We start from the raw sequence: 21,303 nt of genomic DNA on the forward strand, positions 1-21,303 counted from the left end.
CTGGACCGCAACAGCGGCCATGTCTTGTGAAACTCATTTCCTCCCCTGCCACCTGCCCTCCAGCCCGGGGCTTCTGTTCCACAGCTGAGCCCACTCTCCAGGGCCCCTGCAGGCCCCAGGTCATGCTCCAAAACCCAGGGTGCCCTTGGGGATCTGAACAGGGGACAAGGGTGGGTCACGTGTGCTGGGCCCTTGGCTGGGCTGGGAGGCAGTTGAGCCCAGGATCCTGACCACAGCAGAGCAGTTGGCAGATGTTTCTCTGTGAGACAGCCCCCAGGGGTAATGGCCAGGGATCCTAGAGGGAGCTGCGCTGGGGGCTAGGACCAGAGCTAGCCCAGGGGAAAGCCAAGGCCACACGGACTGGTGCGCACAGGGGCAGCTGTGGCCAGCGAGGGAACCAGGGACAGCTCCTTACAGACATCTCCTATCTCAAGTCCGGAAGGAGGCACCTTTGACCCTAAGTGTGGATGAGGCTCCAGAGTGGCCAGGTGGGGCCTGGCCCTGGCCCCAGGCTGCTCTGGGCTCTGCTGCTGCTGGGCCTGGTCGTGGGTGCCCAGGACCTGTGGACCCCAACAGCAGCACCCCAGAGCAGGGCCCTGGGCCCTGGAGGCCCTGTAGGAAGCAGCCGGTTCAACCTGCGGATCCCATGGCACAGGTAAAGAAAGGGCAGGGAGTTGGGGTGGGGGTGTCAGGGTGTGAGGGTCCCTGCGGCTGAGTGGGAGAAGGACCCATCCCAGAGGAGGTGCTGGCAAGACCTTGGCTTAAAGTGTGATATTCTGTCCATCACAGGCTTGTCTGTGTTAATTTTATGATTAACATCACACTGAAGTTTTACCTTGGTTCCTGAGTTTTGGGGCTCCCCTAATATTCTGTACCAAGGCTGGCATCTCACCAGCCTTCCCCTAGTCCTCTGGGCATGGGGACAGGAGTCTGCGGCAGGTGGGGACCTCTGTCCCTGCAGGTACTGGATGGACACCCCCCTCCTCTGTCCCCTCTGGGTTGCCTCCCTGCCCTCACCTTCATTACCCAGGGGCCACTGCCTGCACTCCAGCTGATATTCTAAGGCTGCCTTCCTGGTGACCCCTGGGTCCCCAGACCCTTAGCTAAGAATCCTCAGGCAGGGTCACCAGTGGAGACAGCACCCCCCAGGAGACTAAGCCCACCCAGATGCAGGCAAACAATGCCCAGGGCAGGGTCTGTGGGGGGCCATGGTGTACCCCACCCAGCCCCCTCCTCTCTGTAGGGAGTGAAGTCCCAGACAAAGCTCAGTTTATGTCCTAGCAACATGGCCTGTCCACCACACTCATGGGGCGCTAGGGCTCAGGGACAGAACCTGCCTCTGAGAGCCAAGCTCCCCTCCCCCTGCCCCAAGGCAGTTCTCATCCCATTTCATAGATGGGAATGAAGGCCCAGACAGGGGAGGCGACCTGCCCAGGGTCACACAGCACAGGGGCACCCAGACAGTCCCAGGACTGAGAACCTGTGACTCCAGCAGCAGGCTTATCTGTCATGGGGACAGACCCACACCAGTTCTAGTCACAATAAGGGCGTGGGGATGTTTCCTGTGTGATCTCAGGATTGAGGGGGTACCGGCTAGGGGCTGGGGTGCCACCAAAGTCAGAAGCATGTGCTGAGAGGGGTTCAGGAGAGGAGGCATGTGGGGAGCTAGGGGTGGGATCGGGGAACCTCACACTCGTGCGTCCCGGCCTTTGTCCTGCACAGGGATTGAAGCGCCCCAGGGACAGGGATTTGTGCTTTGGAAAAACTGGCACCAAAATGGGAGGCAAATGGGAGGTCTGATTAGACGGCAGAGACTGAGGCCCAAGATGGGAGAGGCAGCCACATCCCAGGGAGGTGGCGCTAAGCTCAGACAAACCTCACCAGGAGGAGGAGCAGGATGGGCAGGTGCATGGCCACCTGGCCAAGATCCCCTTGAAAATGGCAAGTGAAACTGGTGACAGGGACAGAGAGGTGACCTGGGAGGGTGTGTGCTTTCAGGCCATGAGGGGGAGATGGAGTTTCTGAAACATACAGTATTATTAAAATGCGCACTCCTGAGGTGGACCCTGGCCTATTGGTTAGGATGCCTGTGTCCCATGTGGGGCTGCCTGGGTTTGAGTTCCAGCTTCTTGGCAATGCAGATCTTGGCAGGCAGCAGTGATGGCTCAAGTACTTGGGCTCCTGCCCGTATGGCCCTGTCCCAGCTGTTATAAGGATTTAGGGTATGGGCCGGCGCCGTGGCTCACTAGGCTAATCCTCCACCTAGCGGTGCCGGCACACCAGGTTCTAGTCCTGGTCGGGGCGCTGGATTCTGTCCCAGTTGCCCCTCTTCCAGGCCAGCTCTCTGCTGTGGCCCGGGAGTGCAGTGGAGGATGGCCCGAGTCCTTGGGCCCTGCACCCCATGGGAGACCAGGATAAGTACCTGGCTCCTGCCATTGGATCAGCGCGGTGCACCGGCCGCAGCGCACCGGCCGTGGCGGCCATTGGAGGGTGAACCAACAGCAAAGGAAGACCTTTCTCTCTGTCTCTCTCTCTCACTGTCCACTCTGCCTGTCAAAAAAAAAAAAAAAAAGGATTTAGGGTATGAACCGGCTGCTGGAAGATCCTCTCTCTGTCAGTCTTTCTCAAATCTCTCTCTCTCTCTCTCTCACACACACAATGCCTTTTTTACTTTTTCTTTTAAAAAGATTTATTTATTTATTTGAAGGTAGAGTTACAGAGAGGTAGAGAGGGAGAGAGAGAGAGACAGAAGTCCTCCATCCACTGGTTCACCCCACAGTGTGCTGACTTGAAGCCAGCAGCCAGGAGCTTCCTTCAGGTCTCCCCCGAGGGCACAGGGTCCTAAGGACTTGGGCTATCTTCTACTGCTTTCCCAGGCCATAGCAGAGAGCTGGATGGGAAGTGGAGTAGCCAGGACTTGAACCAGAACCTACATGGGATGCCGGCACTGCAGGCGGTGGCTTTACTCTCTATGCCACGGCGCTGGCCCCATGTAATGCCTTTTAATCAAGTAATTTCTCTTCTAGATATTTATCTTGAAATAATAAAAACTTCAGCTGTATATTTTTTGTGTTCATGGGGAGAAGCAACCAAATGGTCGAGCAACAGGGGAAGGTAAAATAAAGGATGCTACATCCATGATGGGGAGCACTCGAGTCATCAAGAGTGTCTCTCATGACCGTAGTAACAGATTCAAAAGCAGTCTACAGGGCTTAGCATTCCGTGCAGTGGTTAAGTTGCTGCTTGGCATGTCTGCATCCTGCACTGGAGGGCCTGCTTCCAGTCCTGCTTCTGCTCCTGATTCCAGCTTAATGCTGCCATGTGCCTTGGGAGGCAGCAGGGGATGGTTCAAGTCCTTGGGTCCCTGCCACACATGTGAGAAACCTGGAGTTCCTGGCTCCTGGCTTGAGTCCGGCCCAGCTCTGGCTGTTGCAGGCATTTGGGGAGTGAACCAGCAGATGGGAACCCTTGTCACTGCCTTTCAAATCAATCAATTTTTTTTGACAGGCAGAGCTAGAGAGAGAGAGAGAGAGAGAGAGAGATCTTCCTTTCTGTTGGTTCACCCCCCAAATGGTCGTTATGGCTGGTGCGCTGCAGCCAGCGTGCTGCACCAATCCAAAGCCAGGAGCCAGGTGCTTTCTCCTGGTCTCCCATGCAGGTGCAGGGCCCAAGCACTTAGACCATCCTCCACTGCACTCCTGGACCACAGCAGAGAGCTGGACTGGAAGAGGGGCAACCGGGACAGAATCCGGCTCCCCAACTGGGACTAGAACCCGGTATGCAGGTGCTGCAGGCAGAGGATTAGCCTAGTGAGCCGCGGCCCTGGCCAAATCAATCAATCTTGAAATAAAGAAATAATATGGAAGGATCCCATATACTTCTTTACCCATTCTCCAATAGTCAAATCTTGTAAATCTACAGGAAACTATCACAATCAGCCTATTGACATTGATACAATCAAGGAAAAGAATGTTTGTCACCACAGACATCACTCTTGGCCCGTTTTTCCAAAAAAAAGATTTATTTACTCCAAAGGTGGAGTTAGAGTGAGGGAGAGTCAGAGGGAGAGAGAGAGAGGTCTTCCATCTGCTGGTTCACTCCCCAAATGGATGCAATGACTGGAGCTGAGCCCATCTGAGCCAGGAGCCAGGAGCTTCTGCTAGTCTCCCACGTGAGTGCAGGGGCCCAAGGACTTGGGCCATTTTTCACTGCTTTCCCAGACCATAGCAGAGAGCTGGATTAGAAGAGGAGCAGCCAGGACTAGAACCAGCATCCAAATGGGATGGCAGTGGTCCAGGTGGTGGCTTTACCCACTACACCACAGCAGCGGACCTTTTGTTTTATTTTTTAAAAATCTTTGCAGGGGCCCAAGCACTTGGGACATCTTCTACTGCTTTCTCAGGCCATAGTAGGGGGTAGAGCATCCGGGACATGAACCAGGGCCCATGTGGTATGCTGACACTGCAAGCAGTGGCTTTACCTGCTATGCCACAGAGCCGGCTCCTATTTTTTTCATTTTTATTTGAAAGGCTGAGACAGAGAGAGAAAATGAAGAGATGGGGGAGGGTAAGGGATCAATCTTTTTTTTTATTAATTTTTTTATTCCATGAATTCCCATAACAGCCAGGGCTGGGCCAGGCAGAAGCCAGGAGCCCAGAATTCCATCTGGGTCTCTCATGTTAGTGGCAGGGAGCCAAGTATTTAAGCCATCATCTGCAGTCTCCCAAGGATGCAAGTTAGAAAGAAGGTGGAATTGGAAGCAGAGGAGCTGGGACATGAACCCATGCACTCTCACATGGGATAGGGGTGTTCCAACTGTTACCTTCACCGCTGTACCCAATGCCTGCCCATTTGTTGTCTTTTTTTAAAGATTTATTTATTTCTTGGGCCATCTTCTACTGCTACATGTTTTCAGTTTGTTTTGGTCTATGCCAAGCAGTGGAATTGCTGGCTTGTATATATTGTGACTGTGTGTGTGACTTTGCTTTTTCATGTGTAACCTTTTGAGGAACTGCCAAACTGATTTTCACAGTGATGGCCTCATTTTAGAATACCACCAGCAATGTGTAAGAGTCACAGTTTCTCCACACCGTTGGAAACACTTGTTTGAAAAAAATTTTAAATTATTATAGCTGTCCTGATACTATCTTTTAAAATTTATTTATTTAAAAAAAGATTTATTATTTATTTGAAAGTCAGAGTTAGAGAGAGAAGGAGAGGCAGAAAGAGAGAGGTCTTTCATCCACTGGTTCGCTCCCCAATTGGCTGCAACTGCCGGAGCTGCACTGATCTGAAGCCAGGAACTAGGAGCTGCCTTTGGGTCTTCCCAAGTGGGGGCTGGGGCCCAAGGACCTGGGCCTCTAGGCACCCACATGGGAGACCTGGAAGAAGCTCCTGGCTTCAAATCAGCCTAGCTCTGGCCATTGCAGGTATTTGGGGGAGTGAATCTGTGGACGGAAGACCCCCCTCTCCCTCTCTCTAACTCTACCCTTCAAATAAATAAATAAATCTTTTAAAAAATTGCATGCATGCATGCATGCATACACGTGCACACACACACACACACACAGAGCACCAGCCTTTCCATCAGTTTTGAGTTAGCTCTTGCATACAGTCTGAGGTACAGGTCCAATTTCATTATCTTCTGTCTGGGTATCCAGTTCATTCAGATGAACTTATTTGCTGATTTATGGTAGAGGGATGTTTCCTGTTAGGCCAGTTTTGCTGACTTCATAACTTGATTTTTTAAAAAAATTTAAACCATTCTAAAAGCTGTATAGTGATGTCTCCTTGTGGTTTTATATTTACTTGTTATTTAAAGTATTTTAATTTGAGAGAGAGCGAGTGAGAGAGGACTGAACCAAGACTCAAGTCAGGAGCCAAGAATTCAACCCGGGTTTTCCATATGGGTGGCAGGGATTCAACTACTTGAGCCGTCACCTGTCATTTCCCAGAGACTTCATTGGTAGGAAACTGGAGTCAGGAAATGCACTCAGGTACTCCAACATGGAATGTGGGTGTCTTGAGTCTTAACTGCTAGGCCAAAGGGGTCACATTTATATTTCCCTAATAACTAGTGATCCTCTTTTATGATTTAATTTTCCATTTATATATCTTCTTTGGTGATTATTTGTCCCATCTCTCTTGGGTTTGAGCATTTCTATATCTTCTAGACACATCCTATCAGGTATGTGACTGGCGAATATTTTGTCTTGATCTGTTGCTTATATTTTATTCTCCTGACCACGTCTTTAGAGAGCTGGATTTTGTGGCATTTGTGCTTAGTTATGTAAGACAAGGTCAAATTGTCTTCCTAAGTGGCTGAGCCATTTCACATATCCACCAGCCACGAGACAGCTCCTGTTTCTCCTTATCCTCCACAGCATTCACTGTCGGTGCCCTGGATTTTGACCACTGTTGTTTTAATTTGCTTTCTCCTGACCATGCATGTCGTGCAGCATCTCATTATGGTGACTACCATCTCAATATCTTCTTTGGTGAGGTTGTGGTCTCTAGCTCATTTCAAAATCAGGTTGGTTATTTTCTTTGTGTATATTTCAGATATATCTTCTGTAAGTCTTTTATTCCAGTAAATGGTTGATCTTTTCATTTCCTTGATGGTGCACTTGCACAGCAGAAAAATTTATTTTAATGAAGCCTAGTTTATCAATTCTTTTCTAAAAAGATTTTATTCATTTACTTTGGAGGCAGAGTTATAGGGAGAGGAGGAGAGGCAGAGTGAGAGGTCTTCCATTTGCTGGTTCACTCCCCAAATGGCCACAATGGCTGGAGTTGGGCCAATCCAAAGCCAGGAGCCAGGAGCTTCTTCCAGGTCTCCCACATGGGTACAGGGACCCAAGCACTTGTGTCATCCTCTGCTGCTTTCCCAGGCCATAGCAGAGAGATGAATTGGAAGAGGAGCATCTGGGACATGAACCGGTGCCCAAATGGGATGCTGGCACCAAAGGAGGAGGCTTAGCCTACTATGCCACAGCACTGGTCTGATCAATTCTTTCTTTCATGGGCCAGTCCTTGGTGATGTAGTTAAAACTCACTGCCAAATACAAGATAATCTAGATTTTCTGTTACCATCTGGGAGTACTGCTTTTTACCTATGATCCATTTTGAGATAATTTTTGGGGAGGGGTCAAGTTCTGTGATAAGATTCATTTCCTCATTTTAAAAAACAGCTTTATTGAGATACAGTTCACTACCATAGAATATATGATTCAAACATTTTGAAAATTATTTGAAAAACAGATAGTGATAAGAGAAGGAAGGGAGAGTGAAAAACCACATGAGACAGAGAGTGAGCACAGAGAGCATGCACTGGTTCACTTTCCTAATCCTTGCAATGGCCTGGCTGGGATGGGGCCATAGCTGGGAGCCAGGGATGCAGTCCAGATCTTCCAGCAAGGTTGGTGGTAGCCCAGTTTCTTTTATTTATTTACTTGAAAGTCAGAGGGGCTGGCACTGTGGTGCAGCAGGTTAACACCCTGGCCTGAAGCACCGGCATCTCATATGGGTGCTGGTTTGAGATCTGGCTGCTCTACTTCTGATCCAGCTCTCTGCTATGGCCTGGGAAAGCAGTGGAAGATGGCCCAACTCCCTGGGTCCCTGCACCCATGTAGGAGACCTGGAAGAAGCTCCAGCTCCTGGCTTCAGATCAGCGCAGCTCCGGCCATTGTGGCCAATTGGGGAGTGAAGCATCAGATGGAAGATCTCTCTCTCTCCTCTCTCTGCGTAACTCTGACTTTCAAATAAATAAATAAATCTTAAAAAAAGAGAGAGAGAAGAGCAGAGGTAGAAGCAGAGAGAGAGAGAGAGAGAGAGAGAGAGAGAGAGGTCTTCCATCCACTGATTCATTCCCCAGTTGGCTGCAACAGCCTGAGCTGTGCTGATCTGAAGCCAAGGGCTTCTTCCAGGTCTCCCACGCAGGTACAGGGGCCCAAGGACTTGCGCCATCTTCTGCTCTCCCAGGCCATAGCAGAGAGCCCATATGGGATGCTGGCACTGCAGGCGGCAGCTTTACCCACTACACCACAGCCCCAGGATCCCAGTTCCTTCAGTCATCACTGCTGCCTTGCAGGGTCTACATTTGCAGGAAGCTGGAGTCAGGAGCCAGAGCCAGGGATTGAACCTAGGTACTCTGATGTGTGTTATGAGTGCCTTGACCACTAGGCTGAACAGCCACTTTCCATTTTAGTTTTTCATGTGTGGATGTCCAGTTGTTCCAGCACCATTTGTTGAAAAGACTATCTTTGCTTCATTGTGTTGCCTTTGCTTCTTTGTCAGAGATCAGTGGGCTGTATTTATGGAGTCTACTTCTGTGTCCTCTAGTCTGCTCATTTGATCAATGGAATACCACCCTGTCTTGATGTCTGTAGCCTTATAATAAGTTGAGTAGCAACAGTCCTCCAACGTTGTTCTTCTTCCTCAACACTGTGCTCAGCATGCTGGGTCTTTCACCTCTCCATACAAACTTTATTTATTTTATTTTATTTTTTTATTTTTTTTTTGACAGGCAGAGTGGACAGTGAGAGAGAGAGAGACAGAGAGAAAGGTCTTCCTTTGCCTTTGGTTCACCCTCCAATGGCCGCCGCGGCCGGCGTGCTGCGGCCGGCACACCACACTGATCCGATGGCAGGAGCCAGGAGCCAGGTGCTTCTCCTGGTCTCCCATGGGGTGCAGGGCCCAAGCACCTGGGCCCTCCTCCACTGCACTCCCTGGCCACAGCAGAGGGCTGGCCTGGAAGAGGGGCAACCGGGACAGAATCCGGCGCCCCGACCGGGACTAGAACCCGGTGTGCCGGCGCCGCTAGGCAGAGGATTAGCCTAGTGAGCCGCGGCGCCGGCCTCCATACAAACTTTAGAGTCAGTTTATCAATATTCACCAAGTCAGTTCCATTTTTAAAATTGGGATTGCACTGAATTCACAGATCAAGTTGGGAATGACTTCTTGACAATATTGAGTCTTTCCATCCATGAATATATAATACCTCTGCATGAATTCTTTTATTTATTTCATCAGTTTTATGGTGTTTCTCATACAGATCTTGTACATATTTTGAGCATTTCATTTTAGGTGATGCTAATGTAAATAATATTCTACTTTTAATTTAAAATTCTATTTGCTTATTGCTATATACAGGAAAGTGGTTGATTTTGTATATTTAACCTTGTTTCTTGCAACCCTGATATAATTGCTTTTATCAGTTCCTCTGTATTTCCTACATACACATTCATGTCATGTATGAACACTTTAATTTCTCCTCCTTAATTTGTATACGTTTATTCCTTTTCTTGTTGTACTACATTAATTAGTACTTTTATTGCATTTTTGAAAAGGAGTGCTGAAAGGGGACATCCTTGCATTATTCTAGGTCTTAGTGGATAAGCTTTTAATTGCTCACCATTAAATGATGTGTTATAGGTTATAGGGTGATAGCTATAGGGTTTTTTTGATACATAATTCTTTATCAAGGTAAAGAAGTTCCTTTCTATTCCTGATCTACTGAGAGGATTTTATCATGAAAGGGTGTTGCAATTTTCTCAAATATTTTTTCTGCATCTACTGATAGGATCATGTCATTTTCTTCTTTAGCATGTTGGTGAATTACATTAATTGATTTTCTTTTTAAAAAATATTTATTTTATTTATTTAAAAGAGTTTCAGAGAAAGAGGTCTTCCATATGCTGGTCCACTCCCCAGATGGCTGCAATGGCCAGGGCTGCACTGATCTGAAGCCAGGAGCCAGAAACTTCTTCTAGGTCTTCCACACGGGTGCAGGAGCCCAAGGCCTTGGGCCATTTTGTACTGTTTTCCCAGGCCATAGCAGAGAGCTGGATTGGAAGAGGAGTAGCCAGGACTAGAACCAGTGCCCATGTGGGATTCTGGCACTTTAGGTCAGGGCTTTAACCTGCTGCACCACAGCACTGGCCCCAGTTGATTTTCAAATGTTAAACCAGTCTTGTAAATCACACTTGGTGATTGTATATAATTCTGTTTTTAAATTTTTTTTTAAAGATTTATTTATTTGGAAGTCAGAGTTACACACACACACACACACACACACACACACACACACAGAGAGAGAGAGAGAGAGAGAGATGTCTTCCATTTGCTACTTCACTCCCTAATTGGCTGCAACGGCTGGAGCTGCACCGATCTGAAGTCAGGAGCCAGCAGTTTCCTCTGGATCTCCCACGTGGGTACAGGGGCCCAAGCCACAGCGCCAGCCCCTAAAGATTTATTTGAAAGGCAGAGTCAGTCCCCCCCCACATACACACACACACACACACACACACACACACACACACACACAGACAGAGAGAGAGACAGACAGGTCTTCCATCCACTGGTTCACTCCCCAAATGGCTGCAATGGTCAGAACTGAGCCCATCCAAAGCCAGGAGCCAGGAGCTTCCTCTGGGTCTCCCACATAGGTGCAGGGGCCCAAGAACTTGGGACATCTTTTATTGCTTTCCCAGGCCACAACAGAGAGCTGGATAGGAAGTCGGCACTGCAGGTGGTGGCTTTATCCACTACTTCACAGTGCTGGCCCCACTAATGTTTTCTTAATGAGTTTTACATCTATGTTCATGAGATATATTTGACTGTAGTTTTCTTTTTTTTTAATGTCTTATCTGACAATGCAACCTAATTGAATGAGTTGGAAAGTTTATTCTCTGCTTCTATATTTTGAAACTGTGCACAGATTTGGTCTAACTTCTCTTTAAATGTGGGAAGAGTCACCAGTGAACCCATCTGGGCGTAGTCCTTTCTGTTTTGGAAGGTTACCAAGTAGTGATTAAATTAGGCCCACTGAATTGTCTATTTTATTTGGTTTTGCCTTTGGTTTATGATACCTTTTACAATTAATATTTGTGTGTTTATTTCAGTATGTCTTTTCATCTGCTTTATGGAGGCTTGTATCTACCTACATAATATAAAAATATTCTCGGCCGGCGCCGCGGCTCACTAGGCTAATCCTCTGCCTAGCGGCGCTGGCACACCGGGTTCTGGTCCCAGTTGGGGCACCGGATTCTGTTCCGGTTGCCCCTCTTCCAGGCCAGCTCTCTGCTGTGGCCAGGGAGTGCAGTGGAGGATGGCCCAGGTGCTTGGGCCCTGCACCCCATGGGAGACCAGGAAAAGCACCTGGCTCCTGGCTCCTGTCATTGGATCAGCACGGTGCGCCAGCCACAGCGCGATGGCCGCGGCGGCCATTGGAGGGTGAACCAACGGCAAAAGGAAGACCTTCCTCTCTGTCTCTCTCACTGTCCACTCTGCCTGTCAAAAAAAAATATTCTCCTATATTTTGTTTAGTACTTGTTCTTCCCATTTATATATTCAACCCACTTTAATTTTTTCTCCAAAGAAACCTTTTATTTAATGAGTACAAATTTCATAAGTACAACTTTAGGAATATGTGATTCTTCCCACCATATCCGCCCTCCCACCCCCAATCCCTCCCAACTCCTCCTCCCTCTCCCATTCCCAGTCCCATTCTCCATTAAGATTGATTTTTCAATTAACTTTATACACAGAAGACCAACTCTATACTAAGTAAAGCTTTCAACAATTTGCACACACACACACACACACACACACACACACCCTATTTGAGAGCAAGTTTTACAGTTAATTCTCATACTACAACTCATTGAGGACAGAAGTCCTGCATGAAAAGTAAGTGCACAGTGACTCCTGTTGTTAGTTTAACAATTAACACTCTTACATATGATGTCAGTGATTATCTGAGGCTCTTGACATGAGCTGCCAAGGCTATGGAAGCCTTCTGAGTTCACAATTTCCGACAGTTTTTAAACAAGGCTATAAGCAAAGTGGAAATTCCCTCCATCCTTCTTTGATGGCCCCTTCTTTCCACTGGGGTCTCACTCACAGAGATCCTTCATGCAGGACATTTTTTTTGGCCACAGTGTCTTGGCTTTCCATGCCTGAAATGCTCTCATGGGCTTTTCAGCTAGACCAGAATGCCTTAATGCTGAGTCTGAGGTCAGAGTGCTATTTAAAGTGATTGTCATTCTATGAGTCTGCTGTGGGGACTGCTTCCCATGTTGGAACATTCTTTCCTTTTTAATTCTATCTATTATTATCATCAGATGCTTGATCTTACTTATATGATCCCTTTAATACTCAATCCTGTCTATATGATCACTTTAACAATATGGTCACTTTAACATATAAGATGGTATTTTTTTGACAGGCAGAGTTAGAAATGAGAGAGACAGAAAGAAAGTCTTCCTTCCATTGGTTCACTCCCCAAATCGGCGTGCTGCGCCAATCCAAAGCCAGGAGCCAGGTGCTTCCTCCTTGTCTCCCATTCGGGTACAGGGCCCAAGCACTTGGGCCATCCTCCACTGTCTTCCTGGGCCACAGCAGAGAGCTGGACGGGAAAAGGAGGAACTGAGACAGAACCAGCACCCCAACTAGGACTAGAACCTGGAGTACCGGCACCACAGGTGGAGGATTAGCCTAGTGAGCCATGGCACCAGCCTAAGATGGTATTTTTAACACCCAGCTTAATGGGATTTGGGGTCCCATGGCAAGTTCTTAAACTATATACCCGTAGAAGTAAATCTGTAGGAATGTATGCAGAACTATATAGCTTTACAGTTACAAACTTCCTCCTCCTCCTCTTATTCCCACTCTCATTTTTACTGAAATTTATTTTCAAATGACTTTATACACATGATTTACTCTATGTTGAGTTCAATAAATAGTATGAAGAGAAAAAAAGAAAAAACCTCTTCCTTGACAGTAGAGAAAATGGCTGTTCAAGTCATTTCATCTCAAAGTATCAATTTCAATTCTACAGATTTCTTTTCAGGTGCTCTATTAGTTATCACAAGTTAGGGAGAACATATGGTATTTGTTCAATTTCTGTTTGTCATGGAAGGTCTTAATTTCACCTTTGTTCATAAATGAGAGCTTTGTAGGATATAGTATTCTGGGTTGACATTTCTTTTTTCTTAAGACTTGGAATATATCTCACTATTTTCTCCTAGACTATAGGGTTTCAGATGAGAAGTCTGCTTTGAGTCTAATTGGAGATCCTCTGAAAGTAATCTAGTGTTTCTCTCATGCATATTTTAGAATCTTTTCTTTATGTTTTACTGTGCAGAGTTTTATTACAATGTGTCATGGTGAAGGTCTTTTCTGGTCATGTCTATGAGGAGTTCTATGTGCTTCCTGTATTTGCATGTCCCTTTTCTTTTTCCAAATTTGAGAAAATTTTTTTGTTATTATTTCACTAAAAGGCCTTCTAGTCCTTTCTCTCTTTCTACTCCTTCAGAAACTCCTAGAACCCATATGTTTGGTTGTTTGATAGTATCATGTAGATTCCCAACAGGTTTTTTTTTTATTTGACAGGTAGAGTTATAAAGTGAGAGAGACTGAGAGAAAGAGAGAAAGGTCTTCCTTCCATTGGTTTACCCCCCAAATGGCCGCCATGGCTGGCACTGCACTGATCTGAAGCCAGGAGCCAGGTGATTCCTCCTGGTCTCCCATGGGGGTGCAGGGGCCCAAGCACTTGGGCCATCCTCCACTGCCTTCCCGGGCCACAGCAGAGAGCTGGACTGGAAGAGGAGCAACTGGGACTAGAACCTGGTGCTCATATGGGATGCCGATGTTGAAGGTGGAGGATTAACCAAGTGAGCCACCCAACAGTGTTTTTAAAGAGTTTTCTAATTTCTTCTTGTTTTTTGTCTGACTGGATAATTTCTTGTGCTTGTCTTCTAAGTCAGATATTCTTTTTTCTGCTTCACCAATTTTGTTGTTAAGTCTTTTCACTGCATTTTTTATTTGTTCTGTTGAATTCTTCATTTCATCTTGATTTCTCTTTAGGATCTCAATTTTGTGGGAGAAATTTTCTTTCATGTCATGCATGGATTTCAGTAATTCATGCATTTGCTTCTGATTACTTCCAAGTAATCCTATGATCAATTTTTTGAATTCCATTTCTTGCATTTCTTCCCTCTCATCATCTTCACCACCTAGTATTCAAGTGTATTCTTTTGGGGTCATCATGTTGTCTTCCTTATTCTTGTTTCTGGAATTGCTGTATTTGTTACTCATTGTATCTCCATGAATACTTTTTTTTTCCTCTGTGGTAGCTTTTATCTTTGGACTATGTCTAAGTGGATTAGTGGAGCTTCTTCTGGGTCTCCCATGCAGGTGTAGGGGCCCAAGAACTGGGGCCATCTTCTACTACTTTCCCAGGCCACAGCAAAGAGCTGGATTGGAATTGGAGCAGTTGTGACTTGAGCTAGTGCTGTATGGGATGCTGGCACTACAGGCGGTGGCTTTAACCACTATGCCACAGTGCTGGCCCCAGTTAGCTAAGTTTTTATGTTCATTCATGTGGGTCTTGCATATTGCTTACTGAGTTATTCTATGTTTTCTTTATTCTGTTCCTGCTGAGAATGTGGTGTCCCCCATTACCTGTCCTAATTGATTACTGATGATGAGAAGAAAGTTACCAATATTAATATACTGATCTCATCTCTTTTGGTGTTTTTTTTTTTTTTTGACAGGCAGAGTGGACAGTGAGAGAGAGAGAGAGAGAAATGTCTTCCTTTGCCGTTAGTTTACCCTCCAATGGCCGCTGCGGCCAGCGTGCTGCGGCCGGTGCACTGTGCTGATCCGATGGCAGAAGCCAGGTACTTCTCCTGGTCTCCCATGGGGTGCAGGGCTCAAGCACTTGGGCCATCCTCCACTGCACTCCCTGGCCACAGCAGAGAGCTGGCCTGGAAGAGGGGCAACTGGGACAGAATCTGGCGCCCTGACCGGGACTAGAACCCGGTGTGCCGGCGCCGCAAGGTGGAGGATTAGACTAGTGAGCCGCAGCACTGGCCTTGCTGGTTTTTCAACCTACTATTTCTTTTTTTTTTTTAAGTTATTTGTCAGAAAGTAAATTTTCATTGCCTTCTTAACAGATTCCATTTATTTATTTATTTATTTATTTGACAGGCAGAATGGACAGTGAGAGAGAGAGAGACAGAGAGAAAGGTCTTCCTTTTGCCGTTGGTTCACTCTCCAATGGCCGCTGTGCTGCTCCGAAGCCAGGAGCCAGGTGCTTCTTCTGGTCTCCCATGCGGGTGCAGGGCCCAAGCACTTGGGCCATCCTCCACTGCACTCCTGGGCCATAGCAGAGAGCTGGCCTGAAAGAGGGGCAACTGGGACAGAATCTGGCGCCCTGACCGGGACTAGAACCTGGTGTGCCGGTGCTGCAAGGTGGAGGATTAGCCTAGTGAGCCATGGTGCCGGCCTCAACCTACTATTTCAATATTATGTATTTCAGGAAGTTCATAGAAAATGAAATTAAAATGTAGGGGTTTTTTTGGTGCAAAAAATGAAATCCATGCAAACAAGTTTTTAAAAAGGTTCATGGAACACGCATATTGTGAAAAACTATGGATTTCCAAATTTTTGTACCAAAATAATTAATTCCATTTTTTCATGGACATCCTGAAGTATTCTCATATTTAAGTTCACTCATAAGTACCCCAAGTTTTTCTTTTTCTTTTTAATAAATATTTATTTATTTGAAAGAATTACAGAGGGTGGGGGAGAGAGTTCGATCCTCCATCTGTTGGTTCACCCCCCAGATGACTGCAATGGCCAGGCCGAGCCAGCCAAAGCTAGGAACCCGGAGCTTTATCTGGGTCTCCCACTTGGGTAGCAGGGGCCATCTTCTGAAGCTCTTCCCAGACAATTAGCGGGGAGCTGGATCAGAAGTGGAAAAGCTAGGACATGAACCACCACTCATATGGGATGTTGGTGTTGCAGGCAGCAGCGTTACCTGCACACCAAAGCATCAGCACTGCTGCCTCCACACCACTTTATTTTCTTATCTTATTGCATTGCCTAGAACCTCCAGAATAATGCAAGTTCTAGGATTCCCTGGCTTGTTCTCAGACTTTAGTGCACAGGCATGTGGATCGCTGCTGTAGAACTCTAGCAAACTCATCCTATCAAGTAAGTGTCTCATCGACTCACAGCTTAGTAAGAGTATTTCCCTTGGATCAGACATTTGGTGCAGCAGCTAAGACATCACTTGGGATGCCCATGTCCCATAACGGAGTGCCTGGGTTTGAGTCCCAACTCTGTTCTCCATTCCAGCTTCCTTGGAGGCCATGCAGGTGATGGCTCAATAGTTGGGTCTCTGCCACCCATGTAGACTTGAGTTGAGATCCAGGCTCCTGACTTTGGCCTAGGGACTTGGGGAGTGAACCAATGAATGGAAGGAAGGTCTGTTTCTGTGCCTTCGAGAAATTGATTTTGTATTATTTTTAAATAGGTTGTAACTTGTTAAGTGTTTTATCACTTAATAAACAATTTCATGAATAGATATTAAAAATGTCAAAAATCTGCTATAATATGGATGCAACTTGAAGACACTATGCTAAAAGAAATGAGCCACACACAAAAAGACAAATACTGTATGACTGCACTTACTTGAGTTCCCTGAGTAGACAAGTTATGGAGGCAGAAAATTAAGTAGAGGTACCAGGGCCAGAGGAAGAGGAATGGGAAGTTATTGTTTAATGGATGCAGACTTCCTGTTTGGGAAGATGGAAAAATTCTGGAGGCAGATGGTAGTAACAGTTGCGCAACAGTGTGAATGTACCTAATGCCACTGACCTGCACTTTTAAAAAAATGGGCAAAAGGGTACATTTTATGCTCTGTATATTTTACTATAATTAAAAAGTAGAAATAGCATTATATAATAGAGAGATGGAGAGATAAATATGTATTGCCCTTTAAAAATACACTTCTATAGTGCTTAATTTTATGTTATATTCTTATAAGTTTAAAGGTTTTTCTTAACAGCCCCAGAAAAGCCTTCCATTTTCATTACAAAACCAACCACCTCTCACTGGCCCATCGTCTAAGCTGGAACACAACTAATCTGATGTCCCTGACAGTATCTCAATGCTGTATTCCTGTGAGAAACAGCAAAGGTAATGCCCCAGGCTTCTTGTGGTTTTGGGATAACAGAAGGCAAGTTTGTTGTTTTTTAATGATTCTGTGCCTGTTTTAACTTAGTGAGGAATGCTCAGATGCAACCATCTCAGACACAGAAACCATTTCATTCTGGAGGTGAGGTGACTCAGTCTAAGGTGACCCCAGGATCCCCCCAAAGTGAGTGCCCTATAACCAGATGAAGACAAAGACCTGGGTGGGGCAGGTGGCCAAGTTCTTCTGAGAGCATTTGCTGCTTTCCAGGTGGAGATGGGCGGTAGGCAATTTAGGAGAAGCTGAGGAGAGGGCCTGCAGCTGGGAGAGACTAGATCTCACCACACAGCAAGATGGCAGAGGAGGACCCAGGGTGGTGGTCTGGGACCCAGGGGGCAGGGGCTTGAGAGAACGGGAAGCCAGGGAGGAGAAGAGTGGGTAGTCTCACATACCAAGGGGAAGAGAAGCACTAGAAAAAGGGCAGACCCTGTGTCGCATCCTGGAGAGAACTGGAGAGGAACCTCAGACTTGACCCTGACGAGGACTTTCTTGACCGTGACCTGAGATATTTCAGAAAGAAACAGGGATGAGAGCCGGGGGCCATTGCCCTGTCCCCAGGGTGAGAAGACAGTGCCTGGTGCAGGCAGCATGGGTGTACAGATGACAGGTGGATAAAGGACAGATGACTAAACATGCAGACGTTTAAGCAGATGCATGGACAAGTGGATGAAGGGTGGCTGCGTGAATACACAGATGCTGGACAAATGGATGGACGTCCTGGGCACAGAGCAATCAACAGCTGCAAAGTATGGTCTGAGGAGGCTTCATGGATGAGGTGGGGTGGATCTGCATCTCCATGAACAGACACCAAAGCAGGGGTGTCTCCATAATGCTTTGAGTCAGACATGGCCCCGTGTCCTTAGGTCTAGGGATATGAGAAAACTTACAGACCCTAAAATAAGGCCGCATCCCTTGGTCACCTGAGAGGGATACATCACTGTGATTTGCTGAGCTCCTGCTGTGCACAGCAGCACAGTCAACACAGTTTGCAGGAAGGACACACTGGGGTCACTCCAAGGCTGCCTTGGACAGGGTGCCAGAACTCTGGGGGGGGGGGCGGGGGCGCTGGCCAGCCACCTGCACTGTGCCGAGAATGCAGCCCTACCTGCTGAACCTGTGCCTGTAATGCCCCACAGGTTGCCGCTCCAGCCCGGCCCCCAAGAGGCAGGCCCCAGGTGCTGGCCCCACGGGTTTTGGTCTGAGTCTCAGTCATGGTGGTATATCTTTGGCAGTGGGACCCAGCTCTCAGTCACAGGTAAGTGGCTCTCCAAGCCTCTCCCTGCCATCCCACCTCCTGCTGTCTGTGCAAAGTCTGTTTTCTCTCCCTGGGGACTTTGCCCTTCTGCCTCTCCCACCTTTAGGGTCCTTGCCTTTCACCATGGGTTGTGGGAGAGGTAGGTGGTCTCAGGACAGCTCACAGAAAGGATCCCAGCAGCAGGAGCCTTCCTATCCCAACACTCGGACATGGCCAGGTCTGGGGACCTGGGCTAGGGGTTGCTCAGGGACAGGGGCTCCTTCCCTCTTCTAAGGCAGGTCCCTGAAAAGGGGCAGAGACTGGTTCTGATCAGAGGTTCCAGCAGGCATTAGAGAGAGCCCCTGACTCTCCAGGGTCTGGGTTGAGGGCCTGAGGTCCATCTAGGCTGGGAGAAGCACACTGGAGGCCCAGGAGCATGGCCGGGGCTGTGACCCCAGCACCCAGAGGCACAGGATCCCTCTGAGGGAGGGCCAGCAGAGGGTGGAAAGGGCTCTGACTCTTGCTAGGCTGTGCTATCTGAGCCTCTGCTGGGCCATGAGGACACAGGGACACTGAGGGACAGGACAGACTGGGTGAGGTGACCAGAGCCCAGGGCTAGTCACAAAGGAGCAGATCTGGAGCCCCTGGGGCCCATGTCTCCCCTGACCATGGCCTGGCCTCCTGCCTTCCCTGAAGGTCACAGTATACCCAGTGGCCCAGGAAGGGGGAGCAGAGGGCAGCTCAGAGAAGCTCTGGCTGCCGGGTGGAATGAGAGGCTGCTGGGGCAGCCATGGGGGTCACTCTGCCCTGGTTTGGGGAGCATTCCCAGGAGCCAAAGCAAAAGTGAGCCACTGGGGGGGAGGGGGGCCTCACTGGGACAGAGCCTGAGGGGGCAGGAGGCTTCAGGACCCTCCCTCACATGCTGAGCACAGGCTGGGGCCGTCCCCACACAGCCCTGACTGTGCTGCTGGGAGGGTGGGACCTTTGTTCAGAGGAGTCTCCAGGCACTGAAAGAATGAAGTGGAGGCCTTGGCTGGGGCTGGGGTTCAGCAGGTCAGGGCCAGATTCCAATCTCAGCCTCTGGGGACCGGAGAGGAGCAAGGCTGCCCAGTTATGAAGGGGAAGCTGAGGCTGCAGAGGGGATGAGCAGGGTCTACTCAACTGGGAGAGACTTGGAAGGGCTTTGGGAGGGGGCAGGACTGTTTGTTCCCTAGGCAGCTGATGGGCAGGAGGGGAAGAGAAAGGAGCATGGTCCCTGGCGGGGGGCGGGAAAGGATGGGGACAGATGGTTGCATTGTGAGAGAGCTCCCCAACACCCAGACCCATCTCTGCTATGTCACATCCCTCTGTCCCTGCAGGTCAGCCTGTGGTCGCCCCCTTGGTCACTCTGTTTCCACCCTCCTCAGAGGAGCTCAAGGCCAACAAGGCCACCCTGGTGTGTCTGATCAGTGACTTCTACCCAGGCACAGTGACAGTGGCCTGGAAGGCAGATGGAGTCACCATCACCCAGGGTGTGGACACCACCCAGCCCTCTAAACAGAGCAACAACAAGTACATGGCCAGCAGCTTCCTCAGCCTTTCACGTGGACAGTGGACATCGCATAGCCGCTTCACTTGCCAGGTCACCCATGAGGGGAAAACCACGGAGAAGAGCGTGGCCCCTGCACGCTGTCCTTAGGGACCAACTCTCACCCACCCATGGGGTCTGGAAGCTGCAGGACCCCAGGAAAGGGCTTCTCCTTCCACCCCTTCCCTGATATCCTGGCCCTCCCCACCCCTGCATCCAATAAACTCTCAATAAACATCCTCATTGTCAATCAGACATCCTGCTTGGTCTCATTTTTTTTAGTCTCTTATTTAATCTGCAACCTCCCTGGAGTTCTCTGGTTGGGGGAGTTTCCCACACCCAGTGAGGAGGCAGCCCAAGGGGCGAGACTCGGGGTCTTCTGAGGACGTCACACAGGAAACACCCCAGGAAGGAGAAGTTTGGTCACTGACATCAGGGCCTCTGACCTCTCCTTTCTCCCCTTCCTCCTCCCAGGAGAGGGCCCCCCACTCCTTGCCTCTCTCTTGGGTGGAGACGTCCTTGACTGACCTCTGCATCCTCCCACCCCATGCCTTCTTTCCTCAGCCTGAACCTCCTCTGCCCCTGGCCCCTGCCCCCTGGAAAGTACCCACCTCCTCTTCCCTGCTCAGCTCCTGCCTGCCTGCCTCCATTCCCATCACCCCTGGTGATCTGGACAGCTCACAGGGCACACAATGCTTCAGAGCTACTGGATTCATGGGCTTTGAAATTCAGTGGCTGCCTTGAGTCCTCACTCCATGGCAGCTTCAGAGGCAAAGGGGAACAGAGAAACCCAGGAAAGAAACTGTCTCACAAAGGGACTGCCAGGAGGCAGGCACCTGAGGGGTCTGGCCAGGCAACAGGAACTCCACAGGAGACTCAGCCACCAGCTAGGGAAGGAGCTGGAGGAACCTTCAGAGAACTGGGTCAGGATCTCCCCCACAGCCAACCTGAGACTGATGGGGAAGGGAAACCCGAGAGACCCCCCAGGCTCAAGAACGTGTCATGTGGTCCCAGTGGCACATCAGAGTCTCTGTGGGATCAGGCTGAGCGGGACCCACGGCCATGCTTGAGACTTTCCTGCCATAACCACTCTCAACCGCCACAGCTTCCTCCTGAGAGCACTGCTCACACAGCAAGGGTCTGTTGTGGAAAATTTCCTACTGGGGCCCTCAGAAAGCCTGGGGCTTTTCCAGAAACTTCTGGGGGATATGGGCTGAGATATCATGTAGTCAGGCTGGCAGACAACCCAGAAGTGGGAGCAGGAGGTACCACATGTTTCTCTTAGAAAAGAGTATTTATTGGAGGGATACAGACAGAGACACAGCTAGACAGAACTCCCATCTCTTGGTTTCTCTCCTCAATGTCCACAGTGACAGGGACTGGACTGATGCTGAGACCTGGGAGCAGGTCTCCCATGTGGGAGGCAGCAAACAATTACTCAGCCATCACCACTGCCTCCTA

The 21,303-nt window shown here is 48.7% G+C and overlaps 1 protein-coding gene and 1 long non-coding RNA gene across 8 annotated transcripts in view; both read left to right on the forward strand.

Annotated features, from left to right (window-relative positions):
• The window catches only part of LOC149119914 (uncharacterized), a 168,681-nt gene that overhangs the window by 31,127 nt on the left and 116,251 nt on the right, over window positions 1–21,303 (forward strand). The gene's annotated exons all lie outside the window — the stretch shown is intronic.
• Window positions 468–20,300, forward strand: IGLL5 (immunoglobulin lambda like polypeptide 5). Its single transcript, XM_089323489.1, has 3 exons — window positions 468–655; window positions 18,178–18,296; window positions 19,634–20,300. The coding sequence occupies exons 1-3, from the start codon at window positions 468–470 to the stop codon at window positions 19,951–19,953; spliced, it is 627 nt and encodes a 208-aa protein (XP_089179615.1). The 3' UTR covers window positions 19,954–20,300.

This window comes from Oryctolagus cuniculus, chromosome 21 (genome assembly GCF_051225735.1).
Source record: "Oryctolagus cuniculus isolate XC-2025 breed Fujian yellow rabbit chromosome 21, ASM5122573v1, whole genome shotgun sequence".
NCBI lineage: Eukaryota > Metazoa > Chordata > Mammalia > Lagomorpha > Leporidae > Oryctolagus > Oryctolagus cuniculus.

Coding starts and splice junctions, on each gene's coding strand:
- IGLL5 (XM_089323489.1), top strand. CDS start 468: ATGAGGCTCCAGAGTGGCCAGGTGGGGCCTGGCCCTGGCCCCAGGCTG. Junction 656..18,177: donor CTGCGGATCCCATGGCACAG/GTAAAGAAAGGG, acceptor AATGCCCCACAG/GTTGCCGCTCCAGCCCGGCC. Junction 18,297..19,633: donor GACCCAGCTCTCAGTCACAG/GTAAGTGGCTCT, acceptor CTGTCCCTGCAG/GTCAGCCTGTGGTCGCCCCC.